Source organism: Cupressus sempervirens, chromosome 3 (genome assembly GCF_028749045.1).
Source record: "Cupressus sempervirens isolate cs-2001-9-10 chromosome 3, ASM2874904v1, whole genome shotgun sequence".
NCBI classification, from domain to species: domain Eukaryota; kingdom Viridiplantae; phylum Streptophyta; class Pinopsida; order Cupressales; family Cupressaceae; genus Cupressus; species Cupressus sempervirens.
In genome coordinates, this window is record NC_143120.1 from 322,645,418 (window position 1) to 322,670,263 (window position 24,846).

The window sequence follows — 24,846 nt, forward strand, 5'->3', positions numbered from 1 at the left end:
TGTGAATCATTTTTTAATATTCACCACCACACAAAATTTGCAATTACTGAAAGAATCTGAAAATTGGTTTACTGATGGTACATTTAAAACTATTAGTGTAAATAATTTATTATTATTACACTTTACTTAAGTTTACTTAGGAATATGCATGGACATATGTTGTCTTATTGACAACACAGGAGTTAGCAACTTATTAGAGCACATAGTGTCTACAACATATCTTTATGAGATACACCTATGTAAATTTATCCTCTCTTCATTGCACAAACTCCTGTGCTCAATGGAGGATAATCCACTCTCGGTGGACATGTGCTTAGTTGTGATGTTTATCTCTTTGCTGACTCCTAGTCATTCTAGTTGCCTTTATATACAAGGCACTTCTAGTGTGTATTCATCAGATATCCAATTATCAAATCATCTCATATCCAATCATCTAATATCCATTCTCATTTTATCATCATTAGTCTCTCTTGTGTTATCTATTGAGCTTCTTGATCTTGGTGTTGAATTATTGCCTTAGGCAAATTCTTACATGGTATTAGAGCTATACCAAATTCTTACAAAAACAGTGCCAATCATTTTTCAACAGGTGTGTACAATTCATGGCTTAAAAAATGATGCAATATTTCCACTGATTTATATTGTTGTGACTAACAAAACAAGAACTACTTATACACAAGTACTTGTAAAATTAAAACAACTTCAACCTAATCTAAACCTAAAAAGTTTACTTATTGATTTTGAATCAAGTTTCATGGGATCTATTTCTGAATTTTTTCCAAATGTCACTATTTGAGGATGTTTTTTCCATTTCTCTTAGTGCTTGTGGAGGAGAATTCAAGAAGAAGGTCTACAAACACATTACAGTGTTGACAAAGTATTTGCATTTGAGATCAAGAAACTTGTTGCATTAGCTTTTGTGCCTCATATAGATGTAATTGATGCATTTTTAAAAACACTTCTACAATCTCCTTATTTTATAGAACATGAGGAGACTCTGCAACCCATTATCGATTATTTTGAAGACACGTGGATTGCCAAACTTACCAAAAGGGGTAATAGACGATCACCCAAGTTTCCAATCATAATGTGGAATTGCTAATTAGCTATTCAAGATGATCTTCCAAAAACCAATAATACTATTGAGGGATGGCATAGAGGATTTAGTGAACTACATCAATCATTGCATAGCTAAGTCTAGAAATTTATCAAAGCATTAAAAAGAGAACAAGGTAACCAAGTGAATTAAATAGAAAAAATTATAGCCGGATACACTAGGCAACCAAGCCGGAAAAAATCTTGAACTCACAGAAAGGCTAAAAAAATTGGTTGATGGTTATGACAACCATAACATTTTGGATTATATAAGGGGCATTTCTTATAATTTGACACTTCAATTGAAAATTTGAATATATTTTTTTAGCAACAATATGTAATTTATAAATTTTATTTTCCTATCTCTATATTCTTACGAGGATATTATGTTCATGGGTTATTTTGACCATGGGTTATTTTGTCCTTGGGTTATTTTGTCCAAGGTTATTTTGATCGGGTTATTATGTCCCATAACCATGACTTGCCCCCAAACCAGAACAAACCAAGGGAAATAAATCATGTGAGAAAGAAAGCACAAAAGAGATCTACTAACTTTGGGGTCAATGTGATCATATAATAACTCGTGCATATCAAGAATTATTGCAATAAATTGACCTCATCCCCCGAAAGTAGTAGTACTACGAGCACAATGAAAGAAGAGAGCATACGAAATAAGAACAAAGGTCATTTTGAGTCAACATTTTGAAGACCAAAAAGAAAGTTGGTAGCTACTACTTTGCATTGTCCCTAGGCAAAAACACAAAGGGGCATTTATAACTTTAGTGCAAGCACGATATGACATATAGAGGAAATGAGATACAAATAGAAGAATATCACAATGGGTTCAATCCCTTTATCACCTTGCACTAACGGAGCAATAAGGGGTTTCGGGTCCCCTCAAAACCTATTTTTGCATTAATCTAAAACAAAGTAATAAGGGTCATTGTTCCCCAAAGGAGCAATGTTTTTTAGGGCAATTGATTGTGAGGAGAAAATCAAAGATGCCCAGTTCATTTCCAAAATCCTCACTGAGTCCATAGAGATGATGAGACATTAAAATGCGGTCCATGTCATTATGGGCAAAACAAACATTTGTAGGGCTGTAGGCACTTTGGTTGAGCAAAGATATCAGCGCGATTTTTGGAGACCATGCACTATACACTCCCTTAACTTGGTGATGCAAGCAATTGGCACTCAACTAGAGTGGGTGAAAGGAATATACGAAGAGGGGGAGAAGATCAAAAACGACCATATGTCACAAGGCATTTTCAGGACTTTCTCGAGGTTAAAATGTGATGTCCCTTGGAAATCTACCCTCAAAACACTAATTTCAACGATTAGAAATTTTGTGTACATATTGATCACAAGTAAGTTTTCTTTTTTCCTTTTTTTTACATTTGTACTGTAGAATTTGGTAATTCAATTTTTTAATTTATTTTGCATTTTTTTCTTAAATTTTGTTGGTTTTCTCTACGAAGGTTGAATCTCTTCTAAAGCCCCTATTATAATTAATATATATTTATCATGTCTGAAGGGTTGTGTCTCTTCTAAAGCCCCTATTATAATTATTATTTATATGGTTAATATATTATTATTATTATTATTAAGATTTTCAGAATTGTTATTCTTTATTTGATTATTAATTATCATATATATTATTTATTCTTTATCATTTAATAAGTATACATTTCAATCATAGTATTTGATGTATTTCTATTTTATATTATATTTATTACTATATTAATCTAATATCATTATTCTATCAATATGTTGATATATACATTACATTATATTATGGTAATATATAACTTATACGATACTTAATGAATATATTATAATCATTTATCATTATATCAATAATTAATAGTAATGTATTTAAATGAGATTATTTTATATCATCTATCTATCTCTCTTAGGTGGAGAACACTATAATTAGGGTTCTAAGTGGGGGGCCATGACAGACCGCCCCTCTCGAGTTTGCTTGTCCTCAAGCAATTTATAACTCAAATTATTTTCCTTGCATGTTAAAATACTTGCAAAGTACACATGTTAGTATATGACGGTCTATGAATGAAGACACAAAGTAGACACATTAATGCAAGAAGACACAATGCAAACACGAGGTAGACACACGAATGCAGGAAGACACAATGTAGACACATAGTATACATTGTTACAATTTGAAATAAAGAAAAGGTAAGGTAATGTTTTACCACTTTGGTCGTGAATGTCGCACTTCTTTTTTCTGTCTTGAAATCAACACACATATCTTTCCTTAAAAGTTGGCCAAATAGGTGGGATACCTATCTTTGATACCAACGCATAAATCTTTCTATAAAAAATTTGTCAAATAGGTATAATACCTATCTCTGATACCAATACATAAACCATTCCTTAATAGTTGGCCAAATAAGTATACTAGCTATCTCTGATTCCAACACATAAATCCTTCCTTAATAATTGGTCAAATAGGTATAATACCTATCTCTAATACCAATACATAAACCATTCCTTAATAGTTGGCCAAATAAGTATACTACCTATCTCTAATACCAATGCATAAATCCTTCCTTAATAATTGGTCAAATAGGTATAATACCTATCTCTGATACCAACCTTTATATTCATCTCTATTGTGTCAACCAAACAGGTAACTATACCTATCTTTGATACTAACATCAATAGATTGCCATTTGTTTACCATATGAGGTAAATAGTTTAATGCATACAGACAATAGACAAGAACATGTAACACAATAGTACTCCTCTTATTATTCACATATATGCCGAAGAGATTACATAGTGCTTCCAATGATGATTACCACAATGATCCAAAGTCCATTCCAAACAATGTACATATACCATTCCAAAGGGGTGACTCAACCGTCACGCTACCGACAACGTGCTAATCTACCCATCGGCTATTTTATAACTTTACCGACAACATCATCCCTCCCAAAAAGAAAAGTCGTCTCCGGACAACAATTACAAAATATCCACCTGTGCCACTTTCTCTAGTTACTGTATGGGACACATAGTTTAATGCATATAGAAAATAGAGAAAAACATGTAACACAACAGTACTCCTTTTATTATTCGCATATATGCCGAAGAGATTACATAGTGCTTCCAATGATGATTACCACAATGATCCAAAGTCCATTCCGAACAACGTACATATACCATTCCAAAGGGGTAACTCAACTGTCACATGTCCTTTCGGATGCTAATCTACCCATCGGCTATTTTATAACTTTACCGACAACATGCTAATCTACCTGTCGACTATTTTATAACTTTATCGACAACACCATTTACTTCATCATATTTGACAAGTGGGAGTCCACCCACCTCTGATACAAATATACGAAGATATAATCCTTCCTTTATGTGATACTTCTAAATTTCCATTAACAAGCTATCACTAAATGTGATTTAATTTATAATCCATTAATTAATATCATTACATATTCAACTATTCAATTTATGATAAAATACCATTATATTATTTCAATTGAACCAAGAGTATTATTCAAACTAGCACACCCACATGTGCTTTCCATTAATATTGTATAAAAAATTACCTTTTGGGGATGGTGGTTGAATTTGTTTTGTATTAAAAAAAATTAATTCATTGAATTGGAATGGCCATATTATTAAAACAATATTGTTTTAATGCAAAAATATATATAATCATCAAATATTTTTATAAACATAATCATTAAACCATATCTATTATTTATAACCTTTATATACTTTAACATATATATATATATATACTTACCTTGAGGGATGCCTATACCACACAACTTTCAGTGATTGGGCCACTTCTTCTATATTCTTACCCTCTATTTTGTACGCAATCCACGTCACCTGCTAGACTTCTATCGTTCATTGCTTCCTCACCTGATCTTTCAATGATATGTATATTCCAAATATGAATTGTGTTCCTTTTCTCTTATCCATTCCTCTTTCATTGTTGGGTTTACCAATTGGATGCAGTGACTTATGATTAATTTCTCATCCTTTTCGATGCCCTTCAATTCTAATGGATTTTGTATATATTTTTGTCTGCCTTCGATCTTATTGTATAGTCCATGTGGAATAAATTTTACAAGCTGAAGGAAGGTACTATTTTGTTCATTTATTTGATGTGTCCTTTATATGTAGTATGCCCCCTTCGATTTATTATTAGACTGCAAACGAGCCCTTGCTGACTATGACATGTCAGCTATCTTTGGCAATGGTTACCGTACCATGACTTTCGAGAATCATGTCATTCCTTGCAATGGAACATTCATCTATGCTTGTCTCATGGTCAATGTGGTCCATTTATATTTGTTATTCCTTATTCTTTAATAATGACATCAAATAGAAATGTTGATAATCCTATTAAATATATTCCCAGTGTTATATGGCCCACTATGCATATATTTCCCAGACTATTCCATTCCTTCTCCTGGTCATCGCTTAGGTTACCATACCTATTGTCGACTATAGGTAGTCTTCATAAAATGATATAATTTTGGATCGAGTATATATTGACATTTTTTTGAATCCTCCTTCAACCACCCCTATATTGTTCGTGGACTTGACTGTCTCAATTTTTGAGTGATAGAAATAAAACTATCGGGGAATGGAGAATTCTGTTTATCTCTCTTTTCAGCATAATATTAGATCCCATCAAATCGTGATTCTACTGACCTTATGTGCCTTTTCTACAATGATCACTGACTGAGAGCCCGAGTCTAACCTTACACAATATTGGATGCTTCAATAATTACAATCAGTTTCTCAATAGCTCCTTATCAATAATTGTATCCTAGTTACCAAAGATGGTCAGCGTTCAACCAAGAGAAGTCTAAAGGAGTCATAAGATTTTCCACGCTGATCTACACATTCACAATCATCAACGAATTTTGTTGTGTACAATATAGTCAATTTGCAAACTGTGCACTGTGCCTTAGTGTTGTGGTGCAGTAAAGAGTACAATGCTTGAAGTGGAAGTTGGATTGGGAGACCCAGAAGCAAATGTATCTCTAAAAGGCTGTGCTCTTTTGAGACACATTGAACGCATGTGGGGCTAGGCCCAGCCAGTTGGTGACCGCAAAGTAAATTGTCGAGATGGAATCTCAGTTTTTAAACATGGAAAGAGTTATATAATATATACTTTTATCATCAATTGAGTAGAGCCTCCGACGGCTCAGGAAATCTTTCCAATCTCATCTCTACTATTTTACAACCCATAATTCTTTCTATTTTCGTATATAAAACTTACTTCCATCACCATGATATCAATTCTTCATCTATGTATTTGTTGAATCCATGTAAAGTGTCGATCTTTTTACACAAAGTAACATATTGTATTCAGACATGCAAAAAGATATCTAATATGAGCGATATTGATATTGTAGACAATTACAGGATGGCAAGATCACTGCTATGATACCAATTATAATGGCCCCTTTCTCTATCCGTGTTTTATAAGATAAATTTTTTGTCAGTCATGATCCCCATTCCATAAAAAATGACATCCTTATATATTTGTCATGTTTGAAGGGTTGTGTCTCTTCTAAAGCCCCTATTATAATTATTATTTATATGGTTAATATATTATTATTATTATTAAGATTTTCATAATTGTTATTCTTTATTTGATTATTAATTATCATATATATTATTTATTCTTTATCATTTAATAACTATACATTTCAATCATAGTATTTGATGTATTTCTATTTTATATTATATTTATTATTAAATTAATATAATATCATTATTATATCAATATGTTGATATATACATTACATTATATTATGGTAATATATAACTTATATGATACTTAATGAATATATTATATTTATTTATCATTATATCAATAATTAATAGCAATGTATTTAAATGAGATTATTTTATATCATCTATCTATCTCTCATAGGTGGAGAACACCATAATTAGGGTTCTAAGTGGAGGGCCATGACATGCAAGAACATGGAGTACATACTCCTTTATCCCCTCACGGAAGCATAAGCCATTGGCTAACAAAAAAGAAAAAGACTAGGTTTATGTTCATGCCAATTTGCCTCTTCTATCACATAAGAAACACCAATACAAGGATGGGTCAACAAAGCATCGGGATGTAACGTTTGAGTATACCAAATTGAATCTAACAATTGAAGATCTTGCTAGAGTTATTATGAGTAATGATGATGAGATACACAGGATGCACCTAGTGGGAGTGGCACTGTTTTGGGTTCAAATGATGCTAAACTTGAAGCAAACAATGATGTTTTAGAACCTTTTGATGATCGATGAAGAAGAAGACAATTATTATTTTTTATTGCCAATTTTGTAATTGTAATGATTATCGTGATTTTGAACATATATGATATATATTATATTGATAAGAAATAATATTGAAATTCTGAACTATTACTTGGCATTGATCAATGATGAAGTATCATACTATCAAATGTATTTAGTTTTACAATTTTGTATAATTCCATATAATACGTATATGTACACATACACCCACACTTATATATAGGTGCACACAAGCACAAGAAAGTTTTGCCCATAGTCATACTGGGAGCTTAGGTGGCTTCAATCCAGTAATTCCCAGTTGGAATCTAAACATGAGATTTCATCGTAATAATCACTCCCCTTATCACTCAATCATGCCGCTTTGAACAATAAGTTGATTTCATTTCTTTCAACCACCAATCAGCTGAATCAATTGTCACCATCCTCATCTACTAAACTCTAACAAATAGAGAGGAAATTGTTGAGATCTCAAAATACAACCATTTTAACAAAAAGTGTTCTCTTTTTGGAAGGGAGGGGAGAGGGTCAGTAAACAATTGTTGAGAGAGTTTGGCTACAATTACAGTTTTTACCATTTTATTGTCTAATAAATATTCCTCAATGTCTAAGAAGCCTAGTGTAACCATGCCATTCCACACTAGCAATCTCATCATAGCACACTAGCAACCCCCCATTGCACACTAGCAACATCATCGTAGCACACCAACAATGAGACCACTCAATCTGGGGGCTTTACCCTCCAAGTTCTCAACGTTGCCACTAAACCACATGGATTAATGGACTCTTAAAAATGCAAAGCTTATTGTACGTTCAGAGCCTTGTACTCAAAAGGTAATCAGATCTCAGAAATCCACTGGAGCCTCAAAAGCAACCCAATGCAACAAGGACACGTAGCCACCTATGCAATTCAATACAGGGTTTTTATATTTCTTTTATGGAAGGCCCGGGGGCCACTCCAAAGCTCAAAGAATCAAGGTGAGTCTTATACTAGAGATAACTGCTTCACACAACAGCTTCCAATTAAATCCACGCTATACTTTATTATGCTATTTCAAAAAATACAAGTCCTTTCTCATCTTGCTTATTTTTTATAAAATCATACAGGTAGCATGATGGGGCTACTTTGTCAATAGGTTTTCACCTCACTGAACATCTGTTTAATAACTGAATTTTGTTTCCTCTTGTGCATGCATATTGCATACAACCATTTGTATTTTGAGCATGACCGTCAACAACCATTTTCTTGTCCTGCATTCTTTGACTAAACTATTACTTTTTCTGTTGAAGAAAAATATTTCGGCCGAGTCATCCATTTTCTTTCCCTTTCTTATTTTTTGCACAGAGAGTACCAGACTCATCTATCTAAGGCTCCCATGTCTATTGAAGTAAACATATTTTGACTAAATTGTGCTCATATGCTCGTGTTGTTTATTTCATGCATAGAAAACGGAAGCTTTTCCTATCTAAGGATACTCTGTCAATTGAAGAAGATTGATTTCAACTAAATGAACCCATTTATTGTTTTTCTCATTTTGTGGCATTGACAGTAGCAGAATTTCTATCTAATTAAACAGGACAGATTTGACCTAACTGCTCATTATTTCTGATGTGCACTATATATGTACTTAGTTACCGATTCGGGATACGAATCCGATTCGGGCACGTGAATCGGATCCGTGGATTCGTGATTTTTTTTTTTCCCGATTAGGATTCGTGGAGGATTCGTGAATATATATATATATTACTGATCTTGCCCAAGCCCCAACTAGTAACAGATATATATATATTTATTTATTTATTTATTTGTTTCTCTCATTTATTAGTATATATAATGCATAAAAAGGTCATTTTAGTACTAGAAAGCAAAAAAATATATTAAAAAAAGTCATATTAAATAACTTAGACTCACTTAAACCTGTCGATCCTTGAGGATTCACGCTGGATCCTTGAGGATTCGTGCCTGGATTCGTGCAGATCCGGGCAGGATCCTTGTTTTACACAGTGGATTCGTCAGGATTCGTGGGCCACGAATCCTGACGAATCCACTGTGTAAAACAAGGATCCTGCCCGGATCTGCACGAATCCAGGCAAGAATCTGGATCCGGATCGGACCCGAATCCGGATCCGGCCTCTAGGGCACAAATCCGGTAACTAAGTATATATAGCGAGAGAACAGTAAAGAATTTTTGGACCACAGCCTAATTTAACTAATCAAGCTTTCTCAAATCATTGCATAGTGTCAGATTTCAATCTTACAGCTAAGCTCAAACGTTTAGCAGACTTTGTGGTGCAGGGGCCCAAAGTCCTAAACAAGGTGGTCAAACACCAATTTTGGATAGATTAGGAGGCTAATAAGTGTCCAAGTTGACACAAGACAATAAGTCAATCTCAAGCATCCTAGAATGCATTTTAAGGCAAATTTCTTGCATGTTGTAAAAGTCAGAGGTCAGTCAACATTGGTCAACGCTATGAGTTGACCAAACATCTTCAATTTTATGTTTTTTAGAGTTCTTGCATGATTCATAAAGTGTTGGTAGGCATTAGAAGGCATTTGATTAGAAATGTGGAAAAATTCCAAAATTGACAAAAAGTTGCTCATGCAACAAATATTGTTGTTGAGCAACTTTTATTGCAAATATGGAACGTCAACAGTCAGATTGTTGTTTTGATCGAACGTGTAAGGGTGAGTGTAAGGTCAAGAAGCTTGGCCTATAAAATGAATGTCTTCAACCTAGGAAAGGGTTGGTGTTGTGTTGTACGGATTTTGAATCAATAAAGCAACTTTTGGTGGGAAAAATATGTGCAGACAGCAAGTACAAATTTAAGATCTCCTTGCAGTATTGCAGTATGTACATGTGTTTATGGTGAAAAGTTGTGTTTTTGATCCCTTGTAAGAGTACTAATTAGCTTGTGTCGAATAGAATTACTTTGTAGTTGATTTTATTTTATTTGTGTCCGCTGGTTAACCTAGTCTGTGGTTAGGGTTTTAACTAAAATGAAGTCTCCCTCCTAATCCCCACAGTGGAAAGCCCTAGTTTTTGTTGTAAAGAAGGGGTATAGAGTGGAGATGCATGTTTCACTTCTTATTTTCAAACCACCCACCTGCTTGGAGTATTCTAACAGCATTTGAGCTAAGCATCTTATGTGCTTAGCGTGCAGACAGTCAGAGTTAATGCTGCAGAACGCATAAGGATGGTCAAGGGTGCTTGAGATTTGATAGATGACAATGTGGGGGGATGCCCTAAGTGTTGATGGAGGTATTTCTGAAGTGGGTTTCAGTCTTGAAGGTCTGTTAGTCAAAATTGTGGTTTTAAGCCTAATTAGCCTTAAACTAGGGCTCGAGAGTTAAGGGGTAAGGGGAGTCGACCCAGAACCCATCTTGTGGAATTTGTTAGGTTTCCACATACCATTAGAGATTCTGTAATTTGTTTAGTGAGTTCTTTGGAAGTTTTTGGAGTTTGGTGAGTATTTTGGTTGGACAGGGCTACTAGGAAAGAGCCCCTATTAGGCCTCCTAGAGCAACTTGCAGTTTTGGCTTGGGAGGAAGCCCAAAACCTATCAGATGGTTATGAAACTTGGTGAAATGAAGGAAAAGAGTACAAAGAGGTGTAGTAGAGTCTAAGATCCTGGAGGGTGCAAGGGAGTGAGGTGTGGAGAAGATTTGATTGCCTTTTGGAAGGTTTGGAATACTTTGAAGATAGAGATGGTATTGGGAGGTGAAGTGGGAATGTGGAGAAAGCCATTCACCACCACTCTAGTCTCGAGTAGGTCCTAAGGAAGGGATTAGGAGTTGATTGAACTTGGGAGAAGTTCAAGGAAGGATATTAGGAATATCCTAGTGATTGACACCCATTACTTGCATCACTTTGCAACCCAATCTACCCATACCCAGACTTAAAATATTACAGAGATGTTAAAACAATTTTTAACGTCTTCTATCTCAAATTAGTTTGTAAGACTAATACTAATAATTTATAATTAGCTGTTTACAATCATTAACTTGTTCACATCATTGTCTGTATATATATTCGCATTTAAATTTAAGAAATGTGTCAATTTAACCTGAATATTACATCCAACCCAAATACCCATAACAAAGCGTTATCAATTTGCCTACACACAGTATATAAATAGAAGAGATGATAAGGTAACTTTTAGGATCATTTATGCCAAATTAGTCCTACGGACTAACTACTATAACAGTATGTTTAGTTTTTCATAACGTCGTATCTATGAATGTCCAGTTACAAAAGGTTTTATCCAAAGTGTAGTTAAATAGCCTTGATTTGATTGATTTCATCCATGAAAATATGATCAAAAATATCTTTAAAAAGGCCCAACAGTAAATACTCCCAATTTTAATATATTTTCATCTAATAGAATACAATTGCAAAGGTCTGTAAGTATGCATAACATCATTAATGTGCATTAAGAAACCTCTCTTGTTCAAACCCCAGATGCACAATTCTTTTTATTTACCATCCATATTGTTCAGAACTTATAACCCTGAGTTTTCACATTGCAAAACTCTACAGTAAACACAACATTGACAAATAAATTTACATATGAAATTTCACTATCCAGCCAAAATACGAAAATTAAGAAAAAGGGCGGGAAATAACGAAATTGGTAATAAATAGGAAAAAGAGAAAGAGAATTACGAAGAAAAAGCACGTGAAGGCATGAAGCAGAGAAGGCAATTCATGAGGATGCGCGGTAACAAACAGAGACACTACTGCTTCCACCCTTGATCGGCTCGCCATGTTCAAATTCCAGGCTTCACTATTCTATCATTCTCATATCAGATGGATCTTCCTACGAAAAAAAGTGAAATGAAATAAAATGGTTTGTAAGCCCTGGTTTCAGCAGAAACTCTGGTCTTCTTTTGGTCAATGTTCTTGTGTGTAATAATCATTCCATATGAGATAATTTTTTGTTTCCGTGGGTAACAGTAAGGACTCGCAACAATCACGGATGGGATTTCAGTAAGACAAGAAATTTACAGCCAAATTGGCACATGCATGAAATGACACGGAGTTTAAAACTCGGTATAAGCCCCCATGAAAATTAAGACGGATTTCAAAAAAATTGTGGGATTTTTCACCCGTGCTATATTCTAAGATGTATAGTCCACCAAGCAAGCTTAACACATGTCATTTGTCCGCAAGGTGGATTACAAAATATGTTTCGTTTCATTATTTAAACGTTGAATGTAATTTTATATTGAGAAACTTTTCAATATATAATTTTTAAACGTTCGCTGCAATTTTTTATTCATAAAATTTCTTGTATATATATTTTTAATTTTTTGTTAAATATATGTTTTATTAATAGGTTTAAGGCATTTGATAGTAAGTAACATTGGCATTGGGTTTATAAACATCATTAACATACCTATAATTCCTTTTCTTGACCATTGTGAACATTATGTAGAAAGGTTTGCTATAAATATTTAATGATAAAGAGATGGTTCGTTCCTTCTTCTTTACCATTGTGTAGAAAGGTTTACTAAGTGTCCATGAATTTGAGTGTAAAATGAGAGACTGGAATCTCGAATGTTGATTCTATTAATTTATTTTTATTGTTTAGATTTTATGGTTTATTCTATTTTAATGAAAATTTGAGTTGTGAGTCTATGAAGAATTTTGTATTAAAATAATAATTCTAATAATAGCATTCAATCCATCATATCATATTAAATCTTTTTAATTTATATTCATGCAATAATTTATCAAAATAAAATTATACAAATATTTCAAAGAACTATCTTAATTTTAATTCAATTGCCATATCATAAATGAATACTTTAAAAATGGATACTTCAAGAATAAAATGGATGCCGTGTTTGAAATTAAACAAATTTAATTTTCAAAAATTAAACTTTATTTTAATGAAAAATAAATAATTTTGTCAATGAGCCATTGGCCTATTGGTGAAGTTGAATGGCTCACAAAGAGTAGGATGAGGCGAATTTGGTAGTCCTATTAGATACTTAAAATTTGCTTGTGGATAACCTCCATCAAAAAATATATATATTATATTGAATTATTTTTTTTTATTTTTTGAAATAATCAGCCAAACTTTTGTCAAACCTTTTTATTGTAATCTTTAATATACTAACATACCACCATCAAATTTAGCAACATCTCCTACCAAGTTTGGACGAGCAAAGGTCCCACTAAATAGATGTTCGACGAAAATTGAATCCAAATTTGACAATAAAATTATCAGCATTTATTTAATAAGTACCACTAAATCTTAAAAGGCAGCTAGAAGTACTCCAAAAATATGGGACAGAAATCTTTATCCCATTTCACGTGATGGAGAGAGCTTCTTCAATGGATTTTATTAGTCTCATTTTGTTTAAAATTTATAATTCTAATGGCAGATTTTTATTGGGTTGTTAAGTTTATCTTGGTTAGGGATAGCAGTTTCTTTTTTTATACAAATTTGTGGAGCTCAAGTTATGTGTTATAATAAAGTTTTGCTCAAAAATTATTGATTAAAAAGTTCTTAATTTATTCCTATGATAATTGGTGAAATGTTAGGGTCTTATTAGTAAATTTATTCATATTTTAAATTTTAAATTTTATAAAAAAATCTTGAATGATTATAATTTATTCATATTTTAAATTTTAAATTTTATAAAACTCTGATTATGTTATATAAATAATTTTTCAATATTTTTCCTTGAATCATAAACTTGATTAATGATTTGAAACCTATAGTCTAAACATTATAAAAATCTAAAGGTTTAAATGTTAAAAAAATATTACTTTGATTAAGAATAACAAAATTTAATTTGATCTTAAATTAAAAAAATTAATAAAAATAAAATTAATAAAATAAATTATAGAAATAGTCTTTGTAATGATGATTTAAAGTGAACTTTATTACTATATAATTTTTAATATTTGAGTTTGTATATGAAAGTGTTTTACTAAATTATATTTCATTTAAACTATGAGTAACATATTTTGTAATATATTATACCTAGTTTAATTATATTAAATTAATTTATATTTAACTAAATTTATTCAATGTCAAATAGTATACTATTGTGGCACTTATTTTATATTATTTATTTAAATATATTATTAAATAAAATAATAAAAATGGATAGGAAAGGAGAGAAATAAAATTGTGAACCTATACTAAATCAACACTTATTTCTAAGGTCTTACAAGAAATTTCTTTTGGAGGCTAGAGTGTTATTTAGAATCCTTTTTTCCAAAATCATAAGTTTGGAAGGGAAAAAAAAATTCTTTTTTTGATGCCTCGTCAATTAATAGTTCCCAAATTTAAAAGAACTTAATATTTAAATTTAAGAAAATTATAAATAAAAAGATGCATTTAATTTAAAAAATTAAAAATAGATTGAAAAAAGATTGAGGAAAAAAGGAGTAAGAAATATGGAAAAGTATATTTTATATTTTAAAAAGTTATGAGTAAAAGGCATAAGTCAAATTTTATTTATTGTTTTGAAAAAGATTTTATAATTTTGCCTTGTTCAAAGTGCACACACCAATAGAAAAAGAACAGGGAAAGAAACCCTTTGGTATTGCCCAGGACCAAAGTCCTGCATTCTGTGGGAGAGGGAAGGACAAGTCTTCATTACAAATTTAGAGGGCATACCCTATGTTTACAAATGCCACAGTGGTGGCCAAGGTGGCATCCCACCTATTGCAACTACCTCGATAGGATGACTTAGGTAGGCATACCTACCCTTACATTAAATTGTTGTAGGAAAACAAATGAATGACCTTACTTACCATATGGCAAAGCTTTAAGAGGAGGTGGAGTTGGTGGAATAATGACCTAAAGACCAAAGACCTACATCAATAAAGCTAAGAGGAAAATACACAAGCTAGCAATAATAATAGCAGTTAGAAAAACACCAGCCTAATCAACTATAGTAATACTAGTTAAAAAAACACCAACCCAATCACCTATAGTAATCCTAGTTAGAAAACCAAAAAGAAATCAAGATGAAATCTCGTTGATGTTAAACCTATAAAATAGCAAGAACAGGGATAGATATTAGAGCCATGTTGATCACAAGTATTATGTTATCTTACACTTGATTTCCTTTGTTTGCATACAGCTATGAGCTGGGAAAGCCATAGGAAAATTCAAAGAAAGCCTTTGGATGAGAGCCAATGGAAAACATTTGGAGCCATTTAATCAAGGCCCGTATGTAAAAAATACCATGACTTTTTAGCCCCTACTACTTAATTAAGTGATTCAAAATTTCCCAATTTGAATTGGGAGTTGCAAACAAATATGAACTATAAATTGAAAACCATATATAACTCGAATTAAAATAATTGCTCTCCCAAATTTCTAGCCAATCTTCTAAGTCTAATGTTTATGGGAGTTAACACCTGCAGGGATCCCATATCGAGGAAAGTGGTCCTTCACCTTGGATCAGAGAGATGCTACATCATTGGATTTCCAAAGTGAACAAGAAGGGACCTTGTCATACTAATAATAGGTCATCTATCTAGAAGCTTCAGCCATCCTCCAAACAACTTGTTGTCTGAAGTGAGGAATAGAGAAGAGCTTAAGGGAGATTCATCCAAGAATGCTAGACCTAATTAAGCAGGTAAAAATTTGTCCTTTCACTCACACGAGTCCCCAATTCAAAGTGACCCAACATAGGGAGTCCCCATGATAGAGGGTCACGTCAAGAGCAAAGAGATAATCTAAACATGAGTAAAAGATCCAAAATGTAATTTAAAGAGAATCACATATTTTAGATCAGTCACTCTATCATCAAGCTACTAATTTGGGGCCTTAACCTTGATCCATTAGGGACATAGCCAATAGGGCTACTTGAGTTAGAGGAATTTAATCTATAATTATGTAAGGCTAGCCCATATTGTAAATGACTTTATATGGGTATAGTATCATTATGTTACCTACTATCATCCATTGCTTCAAGGAAACATAGTCATACTAAAAATAATCCTATCCCAATATTTGCAATCATAACTCCGCAAGTATAGAAAACACAAAAGATGGTACATATAACACTTTATTAGAGGGACCTAGGACTTTCAAAAAATCACAAATTTGGGATCTACCAAGTGCAAAGAAAGCAATTGGGGATCTTTAAGAGAGTCTTTAGAGATCCATGGAGGCATTATCAAGTAACCCAGCTAAAAATAAAAAATAAAAAATTAAGAGAGAGTTATTATTCAGGCACCTTAGGTGTTGTGTGTTGTTTAAATTGGAACCAATCAACCAAGTTGGTTCATAGAAAATGCCTTGTTGGCCATAAAGTATTCATAAATAATCATGTTGTAGAGAAAATCTGATTAAATTGGACCCAAAGTGTATAATATTTAGTAGTGATAGGAAAATGCAAGAGAAAATTTAATGTGTCCCAATGTAATCACATAGATGTATATGTGGTGACTAGGGGAAGCCATAGTCTCATACCTAATAGACTAGAGAACAATTGGTGCATTTCAAATTTTTAATGAAAATACCTTAATTTAGTATCAAAAAATAAAAACCTAGACCATTGTTGAAATAATACCATAGCCCAACAGTTTACACAACTTATTCAGCCTTGATGCCCAAATGAGGCTAAGATCCCCTCTAAAGAATAAATGATATAGTATAAGCCAGAAACTTGGAAATATACATTAACTGAAGAAAAATAGGTCATATCCAATTCTGGCCTCAAAACAAGGGATAAAGCCTCTCCCTTGAAGTATCCATGGGTTGAGGGATTGAGACATATTGATTATATTCAGAGTATATCTTGTTGAGCACGAATGAGCATATAAAGTGAGACAACAAAAAAAATCTTTATAATACCCCATTTATACAAGTGTAGTCAAATTGAAGATAACCAGAAGTTAGAATCATAAAGACTTATTCACATCTCAATTAAGAAATATATATCACAAGGTCCTTGGCAGGGTGGACCATGTAGGTGCCATTAGCCCCTAAATTTGTTAAAGAGTCAGCAAGGGTGTTTCCTTCCCTATAAATATGGGTGATCTTGAAGAGGGAAAGGTGGTTGATGAGGGTCAATGCCCTATCCAATCCATTACTATTGTTTAAGGGTGTTTTAAATAATTTGGGAGTCACCTTCAATTATTAAGTTATTTTCAAAGCAATAATCCTTCAACCAAAGCCTCTATTGTTGTCGTATTGTTGGATGAAGTGCCTATAGGTTTGTCCAACTTGCCACATACAAACTCATTCCCATCATGAATAATGCATCCAATATCAACTTGTACCGGGTTTCTCCTAAAAACACTGTCAAAGTCTAGTTTATGTCATATAGGAAGGGGGCAAGTCCATTCATTGACAAAACACATTAAGGGGTGATCAATCCAAACTATTCTTAATTAATGTGGGAATCCCATTCGGAGAAGAAACCTTCATGATGAGGGCCAGAGGATAATTTATTATTAATATTTTCTACAATGCTTACTTCAATTTTGTTGCAAAGAGAGAAGGAACTTGTTTCTAAATCCTAAAAACAATATCATTGCGCTCCTTCAAAATCTCTCAGATTAGAATGGTCGAGAAAGATGTCCAAAGTGATCCATAAGTAATTTTGGACATTTTTGAGGGCCAAGCTTGACAATGATAAAGAAGGTTGTTGTGGTGGGAAGATTGAAGGTGGATTTTTTTACATATCCATGTCCAACATTGATAAGCATAGGGGCAAAGAAGGAGGATATGATCCATTGCTTCTTCTTGGGCTTTGCAGAGGCTATAGCAAGAAGAACCTACAAAGCTAAGTTTTGAAAATTCTCTTCTGAACTACAACCCCATAGAAACATACTTTCTTTAGGGAGGCAAGATTGACTCCAACAGAGATATAGGGGGAGATCGGAGTGGTCCCAGTGCATTTGGGAAGAAAGAGAATTATAACCTTCCTTAACACTATACCTCCCAGACTTTTCCCTTGTCCAAAATAGGGAGTAATCTTTGAGCTTGTGAAAGATCTGGTGGTCATTGAAAATGTTCATCAAATTAGGTTGATATGTTGGAGACAAGGGGATATTATCAAGAGATTTCCATTTCCAACCAAGATGAGGACTAATGTTTTGGAAGGATATGTAGTTGTTAAGAGATTGTCCCCACAAGGCTTTCAATATATTCAAAATGTTAGGGGAGATAATTATTGAGAGAGCCTCCACATGAATCATCCCAAATAGGTGTAGAATGGTCATTGTCTACATCCCAAGATAGATGGCTAAAATTAAATGTATGATATATATAGCATTAAGTCCACACTTTGGAACCCCTGGGAGGGGAATTGGTCTAAAAGATACTCAAGGGGTAAAGAGGCTCCATTTCTGAAAATGCCTTAGCATTTGTGGGAGGTGAAGTTATTAAATGGGCTCTAAAGAGTGGTATCTACCTTAATACATCCTCAAACTATTACCCTTAGGACAATGGGTTTGTTAAGTCAACCAAAAAGAATATTATCAAGATCATTAAGAGGATACTTTAGGAGAATAAAAGAGACTAGAATTTGAAGCTGAAGTATGGACTATGAGTAGACTGGATTGTTGGTATCTCTTACTATTGTTATCTATTAGTGTTAAACACTTAGTCATTTACTAGGCAAAGTCAAATGGTCATCACTGCTACCAAGCTACTCTATATAGGCCAAGTGATGTACATAAGTGTAATAACCTGCCTTGTTCTGCTATTTTAATGTCTATTTTCTTCCACTAGAATTTTGTCAAACAATTGGCTTGCAACTAATTTTTTTTAGTTTTCAGTTTGATGTTGATTAATGGTTTCTCAAGATTGTGTGTGTTTCATATGAGATGCAAATAAGAGGCAACATAAAACCAAATGCAGTTAATAACATTGGCCATTCATTTATTTCTTATTTCCAGATTTTTTGAAAGTTACAACTACCATAACAAGCATATCGTCTAATTAAACTCAACACATTATATCAATTATAGAGTTCAATAATGGCCCATACCAATTGCGGCTACAGCAGTGCTAATAGTTTTTTAAGTTGCTATAGTAACTTGCAGCTTCAATGATCCGTACTGCTACAGTGCCGCACTACAGTGACTCGCTACTACAGGAACTTGTTGTTTCAATGTTTGAACCTCAAGACCATATCTTTCAATGGCGTTAAGATTTTCAGCTTGAAGGGATTTCGTCCTTCAAACTATTGAGACATAATCTCCCGAATACAACCAAATTTCTTGATATTTCCAAGCATGAATAAATGAGAGCTATCCTCTTTCTTTTAATCCCTTCCTCACTTGCTCCACGCTTCCGTCTTGCCAATGTGGGATAATACATGACTTTTAATATTACTTCTTTTTTCTTTTTACAAAGTCCATGTATGTACTCAAAAGGGAGACTCTTGATTTTTATAAAGCGACTTTATGAAACATTATAATATTTAATTTAAATAGTCACTTTACCATTGTAACCTCAAACGTTAAAATAATATACCAAATAAACTCGAAATCCCACATATAATAGCTCATTAGAAAGAGCCCAACAAAACGCATCTCATCCTGTCACTAAAAATTGAAGGCATTGCATCCCCCTATTGGCTTACTAAAAATAGTAAGTCTTCCTGACAACCCAACAAATGAACTCCATTTGGCCTGTAATTAAATTTGACTAGGTCAAATAACCTCAGGATCCCTTTTGAAGTCCTGGTTAGCCCTCGGGACCATACAAGAATGGGCTAACGACAACATACCTCCAAACTGGCTAAGTGGGGGACATTACAGTCCGCCCCTTTTGAAATTGCTTGTCCCTAAGCAATCTCAACTCAGGATGCTGAATAATCTCCTCTGCCTCCCATGTCGCATCCTCAACTAGTAGGTTCCTCCACTTTACTAGGTACTCCCTGATAGTCTGCCTGTGAAGCACCCTCTCCCTGCAGTCAAATATAGCCTCAGGAATCAAGATAAGCTTTCCCTAATCATTGAGAGGTGGCAATACTACTGAAGGCACCACATTATGTCCCAATGCCTTCTTAAGGCGTGACACATGGAACACGTTATGTACTTTACTGTCTGCAGGTAGCTCCAACTCATAAGCTACCTCACCCACTCTCCTGATTACTTTGAATGGTCCATAGTAGCGTGGTTTCAATTTCTTTGCTCCACTCCTCTTGAGAGAGGACAGTCTATATGGCTGTAACATGAGGTATACCATGTCTCCTACCTCGAAAGATCTCTCAACCCTGTGCTGATCAGCATATTGCTTCTGCTGATTTTGTGCCCTTTGCAAATTTTCCTTCAAGGATCGCATAATGTCTTGACACTCCTGCAATATATCCTTGGCCTTAGGCACCCTACTACCCCCAAATAACAAATCCAAAAAATTAGGAGCATCATACCCGTACAGTGCCATGAAAGGGGACATTTAAATAGACATATGGACAGAGGTATTATAGTAGTACTCCCCTAGATGCAGCCACTTCACCCAAGCCTTCTGCTCTCCTGCAATGTAGTTTCGAAGGTACCCCTCAACCCATTTATTCACTATCTCTGTCTGCCCATTAGTTTGGGAGTGGTAACTGGTACTCGAAGTTAGCTCTGTTCCACACAACCTGAACAACTCCTACCAAAAGTGGCTCATAAACCTACTATCGCTGTCGCTGACTATGTTCCATGGCATCCCATGTAATCTAAATACCTCTCATAATAATAGCTCTGCTGTCTGTACTGCTGAATATGTGGACGAAATCACAAAGAAATGTGCAAATTTTGTCAATCTGTCTACCACGACAAAAATACAATCCTGACCCTGTACCTTGGGGAGGCCTGTAATGAAATCCATGGAAATGTTATCCCACTTCTTCTCTGGTATGGGTAGGGGTTGTAGTAAACCACCTGGAAAGGAATGTTCCTGTTTGTTCTGCTGACATACTGGGCACTCCCTAACAAACTGAAGCACCTCTGTTTTGAGTCCTTTCCAAGTGAAGCGCTCTCTCACCTGCCGATATTTCTTAAAGAATCCGGGATGTCCTACCAATGGTGAATCATGAAATGCCCTCAAAATCTTCTGCTTCATAGCAGACCTGGGTACTAAATAAATCCTTTCCTTGTAGATGATCAAATCATTTACAACAGTGTATCGACTATCCTAAATAGTTCCTTCAATAACACTAGATGCCCAACTATCCTTGACATACTCTGCCAAGATCAACTCTCTCCAATCGTCCATGACTATCCCAACAACAAGCAAATGAGGCCTTCTGGAGAAAGCATCTGCGATGATATTTTCCTTCCCTTTGACATAGACTATGTCAAAATCATAAGCCTGTAACTTACTCACCCATTTCTGTTGCCTGTCATTGAGATCCTTCTGTCCAAGGAAATGCTTCAAGCTGTTATGATCTGTTTTTACTGTGAATCGGCTCCCTGCTAAGTATTTCCTGAACTTAGCTAGTGCGTGCATGATTGCTAGCATTTCTTTGTCATAGATGCTGTAAGTTCTCTCAACACCTCGTAATTTCCTGCTCTCATATGCGATGGGATGTTTGTCCTGCATGAGGACAGCTCCTACGCCCTCTCCTGAGGCATCACATTGCAGCTCAAAAGGCTTGGTGAAATTTGGAATGGCTAAAACAAGGCATGTACTTATCAGCTCCTTGAACTTGTCAAAATAATCTTGAGCCTTCTCTGACCACTTGAAACTATCTCTCCATGTCAAATCTGTAAGTGGTGCTGCTATCTATGAAAATCCCTTCACAAATCTGTGGTAGAACCCGCAAAGCCCAAGAAATCCCTTGAGTTGCGAAGTGTTCCTGGGCGGTGGCCAATCCAGAATGGCCTGATCTTGTTTGGGTCAACCCGAACACTTCCTGCACTAATAATATGCCCTAGATAGAGCAACTCTGTCATCTTGAACTCGCATTTACTCATCTTGGCATATAATGACTCCCTCTCTAGAATGATGAGCATCGCATCAATATGCTTTAAATGATCCTCCCAAGTACGGCTATATATCAGTATATCATCAAAAAAAATCAACACAAACTTCCTCAACTAATCTCTGGATACTCTATTCATACAGGACTGGAAAGTGGTGAGGGCATTAGTCAACCCAAAGGGCATGACTAAGAACTCAAAATGTCCATAGTGCCATCTAAAAGTTGTCTTCTCCACATCCACCTCTCTAACCCGTATTTGGTGGTAGCCGGATCTCAAATCAATCTTAGAGAAGTAGCAAGCACCGTGCAATTCATCAATAAGCTCATCAATGCGTGGAATAGGGTATCAACTCTTGATTGTCTTCTTGTTTAGTTCCCTATAATCAATGCACATCCTCATTGTACCATCCTTCTTCTTCACCAATACCACTGAAGAAGTGAAAGGACTCTTGCTTGGTCGTATGTGCCCCATGTCAATCAACTCCTTGATTGCCTTTTCTATTTCATCTTTATATCTCTTTGGATGGTGATAGGGTGTGATGATGACTAGCTTAGCCCCTTCCTCTAACTCAATAACATGCTCAATTCCCCTATCAGGGGATCTCCCTGGAGGTATCTCACCAAACACCTTAGTATGTTTGGTTATTATTTTTTGTACATCAGGGGGATACTCCTATTTATGTTGCTTTATCACCTCAGGCATTACTCTGAACTCTATTGTCCACTGCACCTGGTCGTGTCTGAAGAAACTTTGCATCCGCTTGAGTGACACCACTCGTAGTCTCCCATTTGACAAACCTCTGAGTACTATCTTCTTACCATTTGCCTCAAACCTCATTTCCATTTTCTGGAGGTTAAATGTAAACTCTTCCAAAGATTTCATCCAATTCATCCCAAGCACCATATCCTGATCACCAATGTTGACAACAAAGAAATCTCCCACCATGTCATAATCTCCCAAATGAAGCTGCAAGTTGGAGATTTTCTTGGTACAGTCAATTTTGAAGCTGTCGGCAACCATCACCTTAAATCCCCTATGCTCCTCTGTATGTAGCCCTCTACGTGTCACAAATTTTTCATCAATGAAGTTATGTGTTGCCCCTGTATCAATGAGTGCCACAAATCTTTGTCCATCCAAAGTTCCCCTAACTCTGAAAGTGACGGCCTCCTATATACTAGACAACTGAGCTATTGTGCTATCACTGTGTGCTTCCTCATGTGAAGAATTATCATCTCCATCTGATTCTGATGACTGCTCTGAATCTCCATCCATTGACTCTTCGACTGAAAAGTACTCCATTTGCTTGGCTTTTGCTTTCAATGGACACTTATGTGACAAATCCCAAGGCTCCCTACAATGAAAACAAAGCTTCTTCTTCCTGAGATCATTAAGTGTCTCATTGTCCAACCTCTTACTTTCCTCCTTAGCTGGCTGACCCTCTCTACGAAAACGTTTACTGTCCTTATCTTTCCTCGAAGGGAAACTCTTTGCCTAGAATTTATTTTTAGAAGCTGAAGAGGAATCCATGTCATGAGCTTTCTTAATGGCTTCCTGCAAAGTGGGAGGGTTGAGAGCTTTAATCCACCCTCTCAACAGATCAGCTAACCCATCCATAAATAAAACTAGTATCCTCCGTTCAGATACATCTGTTACTAACACTGCAAGTTTCTGAAATTTTGAAATGTATGTTTCCAATGATCCCCATCTTTTAAGCTGAGCTAACTCCTTGAAATGTAGTTCTGGATCCTTCCTATCAAAATGTTCAATCATTCTCTCCGTAAACTCCACATATGAGGTAATGTGTGCATGACCCATAGTGACCATACCATGATGTCACCACTCGTATGCTAACCCATCTAGATGAATTGTTGCATACTTAATAGCTTCTTCCTCAGGCATAGGGTTCAATTGAAAGTATGTATCAAGCTTTTGAACCCAAGCTCTTGCTGTAGACTTCCTCGAGCCATCATAATATGGTAACTGAAGTTTCCCTACTTTCTTTCGTAGCTCACAACTTTGGTTCTTGTCATGTTCATGTGGCACATGTTTCATCCGCACATCCATATACTCCCTAAAGGTAATTGCAGTAGTAAAATCTAGACCTCTGACTTCCCAATCTCTCCTCAATTGGTCCTGTATATCAGCGATCTGGGGCTTTGGTACGGGCTGCTCTGGAGCTCTAGGAGGAAATGTGGGAATCATGGGCCTCGAAATCACTGTCCTAGCTTGTTGGGGTGCATGACCAAAATTGTTCCCAACTTGTTCACCTCCATTATGTGTCCCATCCTGATTATTCCCATTCTGATTGTTACCATTCTAATTATTACCATTCTGATGATTTCCTCCACCTATGTTACTGTTCAACCCCATTTGACGAGCCATCATCTACATCATAAGCTCCATTCTCTGATTTTGTTCCCATGCCCTCTATTCTGCTAATCGATGTCCCTGTTCCAAGGTCTCTAATAACTGTAAGAATCTTTCCTCTCTAGGATCCCGAGCATTCCTGTCTCCCATATTGCCAATA

At 34.9% G+C, this 24,846-nt stretch overlaps 1 protein-coding gene across 3 annotated transcripts in view; it reads right to left on the reverse strand.

Annotated features, from left to right (window-relative positions):
- Nucleotides 1–12,512, reverse strand: part of LOC149566296 (TLC ATP/ADP transporter) — a 174,571-nt gene extending 162,059 nt beyond the window's left edge. For all 3 annotated transcript variants that reach the window (XM_089819701.1, XM_089819700.1, XM_089819699.1), the window contains exon 1: nt 12,081–12,512. In XM_089819701.1, coding sequence (XP_089675827.1) covers nt 12,081–12,182 — 102 coding nt within the window. In that variant the 5' untranslated portion in view covers nt 12,183–12,512. The remainder of the gene's footprint in view (nt 1–12,080) is intronic.
- Between the last annotated feature and the right edge of the window lie 12,334 nt (nt 12,513–24,846).